Source organism: Boleophthalmus pectinirostris, unplaced genomic scaffold (assembly GCF_026225935.1).
Source record: "Boleophthalmus pectinirostris isolate CB_2022bp ecotype Guang Dong unplaced genomic scaffold, ASM2622593v1 HiC_scaffold_9, whole genome shotgun sequence".
Lineage (NCBI taxonomy): Eukaryota > Metazoa > Chordata > Actinopteri > Gobiiformes > Gobiidae > Boleophthalmus > Boleophthalmus pectinirostris.
In genome coordinates this window covers 39,376,629-39,391,670 of record NW_026571541.1, presented here as the reverse complement: position 1 = coordinate 39,391,670, position 15,042 = coordinate 39,376,629, and the positions used below count along the sequence as shown (strand labels likewise).

At 46.2% G+C, this 15,042-nt stretch overlaps 1 protein-coding gene across 5 annotated transcripts; it reads right to left on the bottom strand.

Moving 5' to 3' along the window:
- Nucleotides 1–108: 108 nt before the first annotated feature.
- On the bottom strand, nt 109–13,263 carry LOC110174765 (fibroblast growth factor 12-like). 5 transcript variants are annotated; one of them, XM_055166628.1, is made up of 6 exons: nt 13,062–13,263; nt 10,942–11,052; nt 5,336–5,439; nt 2,748–2,946; nt 578–678; nt 109–271 (listed from the first exon to the last, which is right to left on the bottom strand). In XM_055166628.1, the coding sequence occupies exons 1-6, from the start codon at nt 13,261–13,263 to the stop codon at nt 128–130; spliced, it is 861 nt and encodes a 286-aa protein (XP_055022603.1). In that variant the 3' UTR covers nt 109–127. The 5 variants fall into 5 exon arrangements, with proteins under 5 accessions (XP_055022603.1, XP_055022604.1, XP_055022605.1 ...); XM_055166629.1 differs by lacking the exon at nt 109–271 and having other exon boundaries at nt 450–678; XM_055166630.1 differs by lacking the exon at nt 109–271 and having other exon boundaries at nt 450–678; nt 13,068–13,263.
- Between the last annotated feature and the right edge of the window lie 1,779 nt (nt 13,264–15,042).

The window sequence follows — 15,042 nt, the reverse complement described above, 5'->3', positions numbered from 1 at the left end:
AACTTCAGATCCAAAACCTTCAGATCCAAAACCTTCAGATCCAAAAACTTCAGATCCAAAACTTTAGATCCAAAACTTTAGATCCAAAACCTTCAGATTCATGTTTACATTTACAAGTGTCTCCTGGTTATGACATCATCAGAGGAGGAGCAGAAGAACTGACGAGAAGAAGAGGAGGAGGAGGAGCAGAAGAACAGAAGGTTGGCAGTTCGATCCTCAGTGTTTCTTCCTGATTAGATGATTGGTCTCGTTCCTCTCGTTCCTCTCGTTCCTCTCGTTCCTCTCGTTCTCCGTGAGTTTGACGGTTGCTCCTCCTTGTGCTCAGATGTTTCGTGGGTCTCCTCCTCCCCTCGTCTCCTTTTGTTGCGGTGACGATGGCTCCTCACGATCGTGGCCGCCTCCTTCTGCTCAGATGTTTTGTAGATGTTTGGTCAGGTGGCTCTTCTCCTCCTCCTCCTCCTCGTCCTCCTCCTCGTCGGTCAGATGTTTGGTCAGGTGGCTATGACTGCTCCGGCTCTCCCTGGCTCCTGTCGCTCCGGACGCTCTTCAGGCTCCGCCCGTCTTCTCGGTGGGCGGCGATGGCCCTCATGCTGCGCCCGCTGTTCAGGGTCGGGGAGCGAGACGACTTCAGCAGCTTCTCCTCGAGTTCGTGCAGGGACGGCTCCTTGTACATGCAAACTGCAGGAGACACAGACACACGCAGTCGTTAGAAACACACCGACCAAATGTTACGGTCGTTTCCTGTCGACTTTCGGACCAAAGCTTCTCCGAGAAAAAAAAACATCTTCGAGTCCAGAAACGACGCGAATTCACGAAGTCAAAAGTGAGGAGCAGAAAAGAAAGAGACAAAGACAAACAGAGAAACGATGAAAACCAAGAAAAACACCGAAAAAACGAAAAACGCCGAAAAACGCCGCGTTAAGAGTCGCAACAATCTGTGTGCCAGTCGTTCATTTGTTTTTCAAAATAAAACCAAAAATTTAAAATAAAAAAATAAAAAAACATATTTTTTCTTCGTTATTTGTCTCTGAAACTGAAATGAAAAAACTGATAATGATTGATTTTTTTTTAAATTTTTCGGTTTTGTGTTTAAATGAAAAAACAAACAAACAAAAAAACGGATAAAAGACAAAACCAGAACTAAACCAGGACTAAAAACTAAACCAGGACTAAACCAGATCTAAACCAGGACTAAACCAGACTAAACCAGGTCTAAACCAGGACTAAACCAGACTAAACCAGGACTAAACCAGACTAAACCAGACTAAACCAGGACTAAACCAGGACTAAACTAAAACTAAACCAGGACTAAACCAGATCTAAACCAGGACTAAACCAGATCTAAACCAGACTAAACCAGGACTAAACCAGATCTAAACCAGGACTAAACCAGATCTAAACCAGGACTAAACCAGGACTAAACCAGATCTAAACCAGGACTAAACCAGGACTAAACCAGGACTAAACCAGGACTAAACCAGATCTAAACCAGGACTAAACCAGGACTAAACCAGGTCTAAACCAGGACTAAACCAGATCTAAACCAGGACTAAACCAGGACTAAACCAGGTCTAAACCAGGACTAAACAGATCTAAACCAGGACTAACCAGGTCTAAACCAGGACTAAACCAGACTAAACCAGATCTAAACCAGGACTAAACCAGATCTAAACCAGGACTAAACCAGGACTAAACCAGACTAAACCAGGACTAAACCAGGACTAAACCAGGACTAAACCAGGACTAAACCAGATCTAAACCAGGACTAAACCAGGACTAAACCAGGTCTAAACCAGGACTAAACCAGATCTAAACCAGGACTAAACCAGATCTAAACCAGGACTAAACCAGGACTAAACCAGATCTAAACCAGGACTAAACCAGGACTAAACCAGATCTAAACCAGGACTAAACCAGATCTAAACCAGGACTAAACCAGATCTAAACCAGGACTAAACCAGGACTAAACCAGGTCTAAACCAGGACTAAACCAGATCTAAACCAGGTCTAAACCAGGACTAAACCAGGACTAAACCAGACTAAACCAGGACTAAACCAGGACTAAACCAGGTCTAAACTTGAGTCTTTTTAAAGTTCCTGCGAGCGTTGGGTTTAATTCTGGTCCAGTTCCTGTGACTTTGGACTAAAATCTAAAGTGAATCAGGAGGTTTTGACTCTGACGTTTTATCATTTCTATTTTAAGACGAGTTCACAAACACGAGCGAAGAGCAGAGCCACACGTGACCCACACCCGGTCTGGGTCGGACGTGCCGTTTGAGCCGTACGTGGTCTGGGTCATGTGTTGGTTTGAGCCGTACGTGGTGTGGGTCGTGCATTGGTTTGAGCCGTAGGTGGTTTGAGCCGTACGCAGTGTGGGTTGTGCTTTGGTTTGAGCCGTACGTGGTTTGAGCCGTACACGGTGTGGGTCATGTGTTGGTTTGAGCCGTAGGTGGTTTGAGCCGTACGTGGTGTGGGTCATGTGTTGGTTTGAGCCGTACGCGGTCTGGGTTGTGCCTTATATTTGAGCCGTACATGGTGTGGGTCGTACATGGTTTGAACTGTACATGGCATTTGAGCCGTATGTGGCATTTGAGCCGTACGCAGTGTGGGTTGTGCTTTGGTTTGAGCCGTACACGGTGTGGGTCATGTGTTGGTTTGAGCCGTACGTGGTTTGAGCCGTACATGGTGTGGGTCATGTGTTGGTTTGAGCCGTAGGTGGTGTGAGCCGTAGGTGGACTGAGCCGTACCTTGGATGGGCCGGGGGACGAAGTGCGAGCAGGCTTTGGTCTTCTTCACGCGGTTTCCTTTCATGATGGTTCCTTCTTTGTTGAGGCCGAGGAACCAGGCGCGTCCGGACTCGTGCTGCCGGTACAACGTCGACGAGTAGATCACGTAATAATTCTCAAACACCGACTCTTTAAACTTACACTCCGGAGTGAAGACGTCCTGCAGGGGGAGACACGGAGACACGGACGACCAATCAGAGGAGAGACAGAGACGACCAATCAGAGGAGAGACAGAGACGACCAATCAGAGAGAGACGAGACGACCAATCAGAGAGACGAGAGACCAATCAGAGGAGAGACGAGAGACCAATCAGAGGAGAGACAGAGACGACCAATCAGAGGAGAGACAGAGACGACCAATCAGAGGAGAGACGGAGACGACCAATCAGAGGAGAGACAGAGACGACCAATCAGAGGAGAGACAGAGACGACCAATCAGAGGAGAGACAGAGACGACCAATCAGAGGAGAGACAGACGACCAATCAGGAGAGACAGAGACGACCAATCAGAGGAGAGACAGAGACGACCAATCAGAGGAGAGACAGACAGAAACAAATTACATTTATTTTTATTTTTAATTTAATTATTTTTATTCAGCATTAAATTCTTTTTTTAAATTTTTTTTATCTGAATTAAATGTATTTTTATTCTGAATTAAATATTTTTTTATTCAGAATTTAATTTATTTTTATTCACAATTAAATGTATTTTTATTCTGAATTAAATTATTTATTTTATTTTTACTCTGAATTGAATTTTTTTTTAATTCTGAATCTAATTAGTTTTTATTCTGAATTAAATTTCTCATGTAAACGTGGCACATAAGAACTCAAAGTGATGAGACTCTGGTCTGACTGGAGTCCAGGTTTGGTCCTGGTTTTGGGTCTGGACTCGGGACTCGGGACTCGGGACTCGACTTTGGACCAAAGGAGGAAAAGATCCAAATAAGGTAAAGTGATCTGCCCATATTTGGGAACAGGAAGTGAGAGACGAGCTTCTCCATTTCAGATATTTATGTGACAGGATCAGACGCTCAGAGCCGCACACCAACCAGAAGGTCACAGGTTTGATCCAGGGTTAAACAAGACTGAACCAGGACTAAACCAGGACTAAACCAGGACTGAACCAGGACTGAACCAGGACTAAACCAGGACTGAACCAGGACTAAACCAGGACTAAACTTGAGTCTTTTTAAAGTTCCTGTTGTAACCTGAGAGCGTTCGGTCTAATTTTGGGACAGTTCCTGTGACTTTGGACTGAAATATAAAGTGAGAATCAGGAGGTTTTGACTCTGACGTTTTATCACTTCTATTTTAGAGACGAGTTCACAAACAAGAGCGAAGAGGGAAAGTGTCTTTGCACAAAAGCACAACAACACAACCTGGTCTCACAGAGGTCAAGAGGAGCGACTGAAAATGTTTTATTCGCCCCAAAACAACAGATTCACATGTTGTTGTTTGTTTTTTGTTTTTTTTTTCACTTTAGTTTTTGTCGCTCAGAGTCTCCCCTCCCTTTGCTCTCTACGCTAAGTCACTCCCCCTTCAGAGCACTATCCCAGTGTGCGTCCTTCTAATAATGAAACTCCTGCACAAACGTCAGGTTTGTCCAGTCGCTGTGTTCAGTTTTGTGTCGTTGAGTCGTTTTTCAAGATAAAAATTTATTTACTTTATTTGTTATTTGTCTCCAAAACCAAAAATGGAAAAAACAGATAACAGCCATTTCTCGTTTCTGTGCCTTAAACTGCGATGCTGGACTAAACCAGGACTAAACCAGGACTAAACCAGGACTAAACCAGGACTGAGTGTCGATGGGCCCAGAGGTGTGTCTATGTAGACTGTCGTGTGATCAGGACTGAGACTGGTTTAGTCCTGGTTTCAGTCCTGGTTCAGTCCTGGTTCAGTCCTGGTTCAGTCCTGGTTCAGTCCTGGTTTATTCCATTATGCATAAATTTTTCCCCATTTTCATTTAAACACAAAATCGGAAACTGAAAAATCGAATCATTATTTGTTTTTTGTTTTTCATTTTGGTTTTGGAGACAAATTTTTCATTTTCTTATTTTTGGTTTTATTTTGAAAAACAAATGAACAAATGACACGTATTCTCTTTGGTGACTTGGTTTGTTTTTTGGTGTGAGAGATTTGATTATTAAAGTTTTTTTTTTTTTTTCTCTCTGGGTTTGATCAGGTTTATAAGATTTATCTTCTTCCTTTTCGTTCACGGTAAATAAAGTTTGAAATATTTATTTATGTTTTTTGTCAGATTTGTTGTTGTTTCTTTAAATTGATGCCAAAGAAACAACAGCAGGAGCAATAAATAAATTAATACATAAAAAAATGTATTGATCATCGTGTGGGAGAATGGGTGACGTGGGCTTGTGGGCGGAGCCTCGTACACTGAGGGTTTGAATAGGACCTGGGAGAGATCTCTAGATGACTCAAACATGCCTGCAGGACTCTCAAAGCTTCAGGCAGGTTTGTGATGAGGAACAAGGTTAGAACAAGAGAGAAAAAGAAGAATAAAAGAAGAAGAACGCAGTGAAAAGTCTCACGGAGGTGTAGAGGAAACCCTCGGCGTTCATGGCCACGTAGAGTCCGGCCTTCACGCCCTGAATCGCCACCACACGCAGCCCCACCGGGATCAGGTTAAACAGGGCTGAAAGAGCAAACACACGTCAACAAACACACGAGCAACAAACACACGAGACACGAGAACATACACACAACAAACACACGAGAACATCAACAAACACACGAGAACATCAACAAACACACGAGAACATCAACAACAAACACACGAGAACATCAACAACAAACACACGAGAACATCAACAAACACACGAGAACATCAACAAACACACGAGAACATCAACAAACACACGAGAACATCAACAAACACACGAGAACATCAACAAACACACGAGAACATCAACAAACACACGAGAACATCAACAAACACACGAGAACATCAACAAACACACGAGAACATCAACAAACACACGAGAACATCAACAACAAACACACGAGACACGAGAACATCAACAAACACACGAGAACATCAACAAACACACGAGAACATCAACAAACACACGAGAACATCAACAACAAACACACGAGAACATCAACAAACACACGAGAACATCAACAACAAACACACGAGAACATCAACAAACACACGAGAACATCAACAAACACACGAGAACATCAACAACAAACACACGAGAACATCAACAACAAACACACGAGAACATCAACAACAAACACACGAGAACATCAACAACAAACACACGAGAACATCAACAAACACACGAGAACATCAACAACAAACACACGAGAACATCAACAAACACACGAGAACATCAACAAACACACGAGAACATCAACAAACACACGAGAACATAACATCAACAAACACACGAGAACATGAACATCAACAAACACACGAGAACATCAACAAAACACACGAGAACATCAACAAACACACGAGAACATCAACAACAAACACACGAGAACATCAACACACGAGAAACACAACAAAACACACGAGAACATCAACACACAACATCAACAAACACACGAGAACATCAACAACAAAACACACGAGAACATCACAACAACAAACACACGAGAACATACACAAACACACGAGAACATCAACAAACACACGAGAACATCAAACACACAACACACAACAAACACACGAGAACATCAACAAACACACGAGAACATCAACAACACACGAGAACACAACAAACACACGAGAACATCAACAAACACACGAGAACATACGAGAACATCACAACAAACACACGAGAACATCAACAAACACACGAGAACATCAACAAACACACGAGAACATCAACAAACACACGAGAACATCAACAAACACACGAGAACATCAACAACAAACACACGAGAACATCAACAAACACACGAGAACATCAACAAACACACGAGAACATCAACAAACACACGAGAACATCAACAAACAACACAAACAAGAACATCAACAACAACAACAAACACACGAGAACACAGAACATCAACAAACACACGAGCACACGAGAACATAACAACAAACACACGAGAACATCAACAAACACACGAGAACAAACAAACACACGAGAACATCAACAAACACACACGAGAACATCAACAAACACACGAGAACATGAGAACACAACAAACACACGAGAAACAACAAACACACGAGAACATCAACAAACACACGAGAGAACATCAACAAACACACGAGACACACAACAACAAACACACGAGAACATCAACAAACACACGAGAACATCAACAACAAACACACGAGAACATCAACAAACACACGAGAACATCAACAACAAACACACGAGAACATCAACAAACACACGAGAGACCTGAACACCAACATGGTGTTCAGGCCTGTGTGTGTTTGTGGTGTGTTCAGGGCTGGTGTTGTTCTGTGTGTGTGACACATGGTGCGTTCAATGTTCGTGGTGCGTTCAGGGCCTGGTGTGTGTCCTGGTGCGTTCATGGTGCGTTCAGGGCCTGGTGTTGTGTTCCGTGGTGCGTTCATCAATGGTGCGTTCAGGGCCGTGTTCGTGTTGTGTCCGTTCAAGGTGTTCAGTTGTGCGTGGTGCGTTCAGTGTTCGTGGTGCGTTCAGGGCCTGGTGTTGTGTCCGTGGTGCGTTCAGGGCCTGATGGTGCGTTCACGTTCAGGGCCGTGTGGTGCGTGGTGCGTTCAGGGCCTGTGTTGTGTCGTGGTGCGTTCAAGGGCCTGGTGTTGTGTTCGTGGTGCGTTCACAGTGCGTTCAGGGTGGTGTTGTGTTCGTGGTGCGTTCAGGGCCTGATGTTCAGTGTGCGTTCAGGGCCTGTGTTGTTTGGCGTTCAAGGTGGTGCGTTCAGGGCCTGGTGTTGTGTCCGTGGTGCGTTCAGGGCCCGTGGTGCGTTCAGGGCCTGCGTGGTGCGTTCAGGGCCTGGTGTTGTGTTCGTGGTGCGTTCAGGGCCTTGGTGTTGGTCGTGGTGCGTTCATCACTTGGCACTGATGGCTCCGTCCGAGAGCATCTGGAGGTAGAAGCCCTGCTCCGAGAACAGACGAGTCACGCCCTTTAACTGCTCCCCTGAAACACACACAACACACAATACAGAGCGTCACACCGGGGGTCCTACACACGCCTCTACGGTCCAATCTTCAGCAGCTTCACAAGACACTTTCAAGATCGGTCAAAGCTCAAAAAAAAAATAAAAAAATCCTGAAGTAATTTAACGTTGCGAAATGGAACTATTCTTTGTTTGTCTCCGTGGAGATGTTGTTGTTGTTTTGTCTGGAATGTTCCGCAGTGTGACATTAAACAAACAAACACGAGAACATCACGAGAACAAATCACACGAACAGAACATAACAACAAAGTTCCCACACAGAAACACAACGAAAAAAAAAACAAACGAGAAAACACAACGTAAAACACAACTAAAGAAACACTAACAACAAACACAGACGAGAACATGAACAACGAACACAACACTCGCAACACACGAGAACATCACAAACACAGAGAACATCAACAAACACACGAGAACATCAACAAACACACGAGACATCAACAAACAAACACGAGAACATCAACAACAAACACACGAGAACATCAACAACAAACACACGAACAACATCAACAACAAACACACGACAACATCACACAACAAACACACAGAGAACATCACACATAACAAACACACGAGAACATCAACACACGAGAACATCAACAAACACACGAGAACATCAACAAACACACACGAGAACATCAACAAACACACGAGAACATCAACAAACACACGAGATCAAAAACAACAACAAACACACGAGAACATCAACAAACACACGAGAACATCAACAACACACGAGAACATCAACAACAAACACACGAGAACATCACAAACACACGAGAAACACAAAACACACGAGAACATCAAACATCAACAAACACACGAGAACATCAACACAACAAAACACACATCAACAAAACACAGAACATCAACAAAACACACGAGAACATCAACAAACACACGAGAACATAACAACAAACACACGAGAAACATCAACAAACACACACGAGAACATCAACAACAACACACGAGAACTCAACAAACACACGAGAACATCAAACAACAAACACACGAGAACATCAACAAACACACGAGACACACGAGAACATCAACAAACACACGAGAACATCAACAAACACACGAGAACATCAACAAACACACGAGAGAACATGAGAACATCAACAAACACACGAGAACATCAACAAACACACGAGAAAACACACAGAACATCAAACAAACACACGAGAACATCAACAAACACACGAGAACATCAACAAACACACGAGAACATCAACAAACACACGAGAACATCAACAAACACACAGAACACAACAACACACGAGAACATCAACAAACACACGAGGAACATCAACAAACAACACACGAGAACATCAAACAAACACACGAGAACATCAACAACAAACACACGAGAACATCAAAAACAAACATCAACAAACACACGAGAACATCAACAAACAAAACACACGAGAACATCAACAAACACACGAGAAACATCAACAAACACACGAGAAAACACAACAAACACACGAGAACATCAACAAACACACGAGAACATCAAACAACACAAACACACGAGAACATCAACAAACACGAGACACATCAACAAACACACGAGAACATCAACAAACACACGAGAACATCAACAACAAACACACGAGAACATCAACAACAAACACACGAGAACATCAACAACAAACACACGAGAACATCAACAACAAACACACGAGAACATCAACAACAAACACACGAGAACATCAACAAACACACGAGAACATCAACAAACACACGAGAACATCAACAACAAACACACGAGAACATCAACAAACACACGAAACATCAAACAACAAAACACAACAACAACAACAACATCACACAAACACACGACACAATCAAACACACGAGAACAACAACAAACACACGAGAAATCAACAAACACGAGAACATCACACGAGAACATCGAGAACAAACAAACACGAGAACATCAAACAACACACGAGAACATCACAACAAACACACGAGAACATCAAACACACGAGAACACACAACAAACACACGAGAACATCAAACAAAACACACGAGAACATCAACAAACACACAAAAACACAATCAACAAAACACGAGAGAACATCAACAAACACACGAGAACATCAACAACAAACACACGAGAAACAAACACACGACAACACAACACACACGAGAACATCAACAACAAACACACGAGAACATCAACAAACACACGAGAACACACGAACACACAACACACACAACAACACACGAGAACATCAACAAACACACGAGAACATCAAAACACACGAGAACAAACAAACACAACAAACACACGAGAACATCAACAAACACACAAGAACATCAACAACAAACACACAAGAACATCAAGAAACACACGAGAAAACACAACAAACACAACAGAACACACACACACACAACACACACAAACACACGAGAACATCAACAAACACACGAGAACATCAACAAACACACAAGAACATCAACAAACACCAAACGAGCACAGAGCCTGAACCCAACTCCATCTGTTTGACCACTGGTGTTCAGGGCCTCATGTTGTGTTTGTGGTGCGTTCAGGGCCTGGTGTTGTTCGTGTTGTGTTCATGGTGCGTTCAGGGCCTGGTGTGTTGTGTTCTGTGGTGCGTTCAGGGCGTTTCAGGGCCTGGTGTTGTGTTCGTGGTGTGCGTTCATGTGGGCCTGTGTTGTGTTCGTGGTGCGTTCAGGGCCCATGTGTTGTTCGTGTTGTGTTTGTGGTGCGTTCAGGGTCTCGTGTTGTGTCCGTGGTGCGTTCAGGGTCTCGTGTTGTGTCCGTGGTGCGTTCAGGGCCTGATGGTGCGTTCAGGGCCTGGTGTTGTGTCCGTGGTGCGTTCAGGGCCTGGTGTTGTGTCCGTGGTGCGTTCAGGGCCTGGTGTTGTGTCCGTGGTGCGTTCAGGGCCTGATGGTGCGTTCAGGGCCTGGTGTTGTGTCCGTGGTGCGTTCAGGGCCTGGTGTTGTGTTCGTGGTGCGTTCAGGGCCTCACTGTGGTCGCTGTTCTCGTCCTTGCAGCCGCTGATGGCTCCGTCCGAGAGCATCTGGAGGTAGAAGCCCTGCTCCGAGAACAGACGAGTCACGATCCCCTTTAACTGCTCCCCTGAAACACACACACACACACACACATACAGAGCGTCACACCGGGGGGGTCCTACACACGCCTCTACGGTCCAATCTTCAGCAGCTTCACAAGAAACTTTCAAGATCGGATCAAAGCTAAAAAAAAAATAAAATAAAATCCTGAAGTAATTTAACGTTGCGAAATGGAACTATTCTTTGTTTGTCTCCGTGGAGATGTTGTTGTTGTTTTGTCTGGAATGTTCCGCAGTGTGACATTAAACCTTTCTGTCGTCATGGAGACCAAACCAGGACAGTTCCAGGTCAGATCTGTGGAGAGGAGTCTGTTTTTTTTATGTATTTTTGAGCTAAAAAAAAAAAAACACCTGTGATTGAATAAACTTAAAGTGGAGATGTTTAATGTCACACCGCGGAACATTCCGGACAGAGCGGCGACGTCTCCGTAGAAACAGGCAACAAACGAAAGAAAAAGTTCCACAGTGCAGATTTAAAGAGCGCGTTTTCATTTCCCCACCTGTTTACGAAAAAAAAAATTGACAAACCGAGAAACTGTGAGCTAATGCTAACGGTAATGCTAACGCTAATGCTAATGCTAAAGTTAACGCTAATGCTAATGCTAACGTTAATGCTAACGCTAGCTCGTGACTGTTTTGTTGTTCAGACGGTCGTGTTTAAAGCTCAGGTCCTGTCGCCGGTCGGAGCTCAGGTCAGTCGGGTCTTTCTGGTCTGAACTGTTTTTAAAGTGAAACTCGGGTCGAAGTCGGACTCGGTGCTACAGTTAGCGACCTGCGACTCGCAGGCGTTAGCAGCCGCAGGTTTGATTGACAGCTGCTGCGTTCCCGCCCGCTCTCGGGCGAGAAGGGGGCGGGACGTTTAACCTCCTCCATCCTGATTGGCTCTTGTGTCGCTATGAGACTCGCGGGCGGAGCCTGTAACCGCAGCAACGGGAGATTCATCTGGTCTTGTCCTGTTTTAGTCCTGGTCTGGTCCTGATTTAGTCCCGGTCTAGTCCTGTTTAAGTCCTGGTCTAGTCCTGTTTTAGTCCTGATTTAGTCCTGTTTTAGTCTTGGTTTAGTCCTGGTTTAGTCATGTTTTCGTCCTGTTTTAGTCCTGGTCTGGTTCTGGTTTAGTCCTGGTCCTGGTTCTGGTTTAGTCCTGGTCTGGTCCTGGTTTAGTCCTGGTCCTGGTTCTGGTTTAGTCCTGGTCCTGGTTCTGGTTTAGTCCTGGGCTGGTCCTGGTTTAGTCCTGGTCCTGGTTCTGGTTTAGTCCTGGTCTAGTCCTGTTTTAGTCCTGTTTTAGTCCTGGTCTGGTTCTGGTCTGGTCCTGGTTTAGTCCTGGTCCTGGTTCTGCTCTGTGGTCTGTAGTTAGATTCCTGACACAGTTTTCCCTGCAGCAGAAATAGACTCCTGAGGGACACAGTCTGAAAACACCTGAGTCCTGCAGAGCGACGGTTCAATCCCCGACCCACCTGCTGCCCCTGTGCCCACGAGCAACACACTCCACCTGCTGCCCCTGTGCCCACGAGCAACACACTCACCACTGCCCTGTCACACTCCACCCTGCCCCTGCCCACGAGCAACACACTCCACCTGCCCCTGTGCCCACGAGCAACACACACCTACTGCCCTGTGCCCCAGCACACTCCACCTGCCCCTGTGCCCACGAGCAACACACTCCACCTACTGCCCCTGTGCCCACGAGCAACACACTCCACCTGCCCCTGTGCCCACGAGCAACACACTCCACCTACTGCCCCTGTGCCCACGAGTAACGCACTCCAGGTCTGTCCAATCAGAGCTCAGGGGCGGGGCCAAGTCACCTGCCAAGTCTCACACCTGTCCTCCTTCACCTGCTACGCCCATGTCTCACCTGTCGTCCACACCTGTGTGTCCCGCCCCTCACCTGCGACATGTCCCGCCCTCACCTCCGACATGTCCCGCCCTCACCTGCGACATGTCCCGCCCCTCACCTGCGCGTCCCGCCCTCACCTGCGCCATGTCCCGCCCCTCACCTGCGCGTCCCGCCCCTCACCTGCGCCGCTGCGTGTCGGGGGGCGTGTCTTGCGTTGGCACAGTCGGACTTTGGCGCAGAGGCTGAGGATGTGGCGCGGGCACAGGCGGCGCCGCTCTTTGGTCGGGCTCGAGCGCGGTTTGTTTGGCGTTTTTCGGTCGGGGTTGGTTTCCCGCGCCGCTCGTTTCTGACGAATCAGAGAGCTCGCTATCGCCGCCGCCATGGCAACGGGCTCGGCCAATCGGAGGCCGCGCTTTATCAGGACCAATGACGCGCGTCGTCCATGGCAACGGCCAATCAGAGGCTCCCAGACAAGCAGAGCGTCAGCCAATCAGATCCAGGCTCCAGCATCGCCCATTTTTGTGTTTCCTGTGTTTAAAATCCACCAATGAGAATGTCCCCCAGAGTCACATGACCTCTGCTCAGCCAATCAGAGACACTCCAGGTAAAAACACTCAAATAAAAATAGAGATCAAATACAAATGAACGCTCCAAGTCCCGGCTTAGACCTGGTTTAGTCCTGGTTTAGTCCTGGTTTAGTCCTGGTTTAGTCCCGGTTTAGTTCCGGTTTAGTTCTAGTTTAGTCCCTCTGTAGTCCTGGTCTAGTCCTCTTTTACTCCTGTTTTGGTCCTGGTTTAGTCCCAGTTTAGTCCTGCTATAGTCCTGCTGTAGTCCCGGTCTAGTCTCGGTCTAGTCCCGGTTTAATCCCGCTGTAGTCCCGGTCTAATCTCGGTCTAGTCCTGGTCTAGTCCCGGTCTAGTCCTGGTTTAGTTCTGGCCCAGTGCATCGTGGTAAATGGAGTCTGACAGCTGCTGCTGCTTCTTCTTCTCTTTCAATAATTCAAAAAGATGCAGACGCAAAAAGATCCAGTTTAGGTCCAAAAACCAGGTCTAAAGTCTGAAGAGCGAGTCCGGACCGAGACCCCGAGACCCGAGTCCAGGTCCAGACCAGGTCCAGACCAGGTACAGAGACCAAGTCCAGAGACCAGCGCTAGACCGGGTCTGGTTTAGACTGAGAAAAGGACGAAGAAAAGAGAAACTCACGGATGAATGAAGAGATGAGAGAGAGAGAGAGAGAGAGAGAGAGAGAGAGAGAGAGAGAGAGAGAGAGAGAGAGAGAGAGAGAGAGAGAGAGAGAGAGAGAGAGAGAGAGAGAGAGAGAGAGAGAGAGAGAGAGAGAGAGAGAGGAGAGAGAGAGAGAGAGAGAGAGAGAGAGAGAGAGAGAGAGAGAGAGAGAGAGAGAGAGAGAGAGAGAGAGAGAGAGAGAGAGAGAGAGAGAGAGAGAGAGAGAGAGAGAGAGAGAGAGAGAGAGAGAGGAGAGAGAGAGAGAGAGAGAGAGAGAGAGAGAGAGAGAGAGAGAGAGAGAGAGGGAGAGAGAGAGAGAGAGAGAGAGAGAGAGAGAGAGAGAGAGAGAGAGAGAGAGAGAGAGAGAGAGAGAGAGAGAGAGAGAGAGAGAGAGAGAGAGAGAGAGAGAGAGAGAGAGAGAGAGAGAGAGAGAGAGAGAGAGAGAGAGAGAGAGAGAGAGAGAGAGAGAGAGAGAGAGAGAGAGAGAGAGAGAGAGAGAGAGAGAGAGAGAGAGAGAGAGAGAGAGAGAGAGAGAGAGAGAGAGAGAGAGAGAGAGAGAGAGAGAGAGAGAGAGAGAGAGAGAGAGAGAGAGAGAGAGAGAGAGAGAGAGAGAGAGAGAGAGAGAGAGAGAGAGAGAGAGAGAGAGAGAGAGAGAGAGGAGAGAGAGAGAGAGAGAGAGAGAGAGAGAGAGAGAGAGAGAGAGAGAGAGAGAGAGAGAGAGAGAGAGAGGAGAGAGAGAGAGAGAGAGAGAGAGAGAGAGAGAGAGAGAGAGAGAGAGAGGAGAGAGAGAGAGAGAGAGAGAGAGAGAGAGAGAGAGAGAGAGAGAGAGAGAGAGAGAGAGAGAGAGAGAGAGAGAGAGAGAGAGAGAGAGAGAGCTGTGACACAGAGGCTCGTGTGTTGGGTTTGTTCACATGGCGCCCTCTGCTGGACACTCTGTG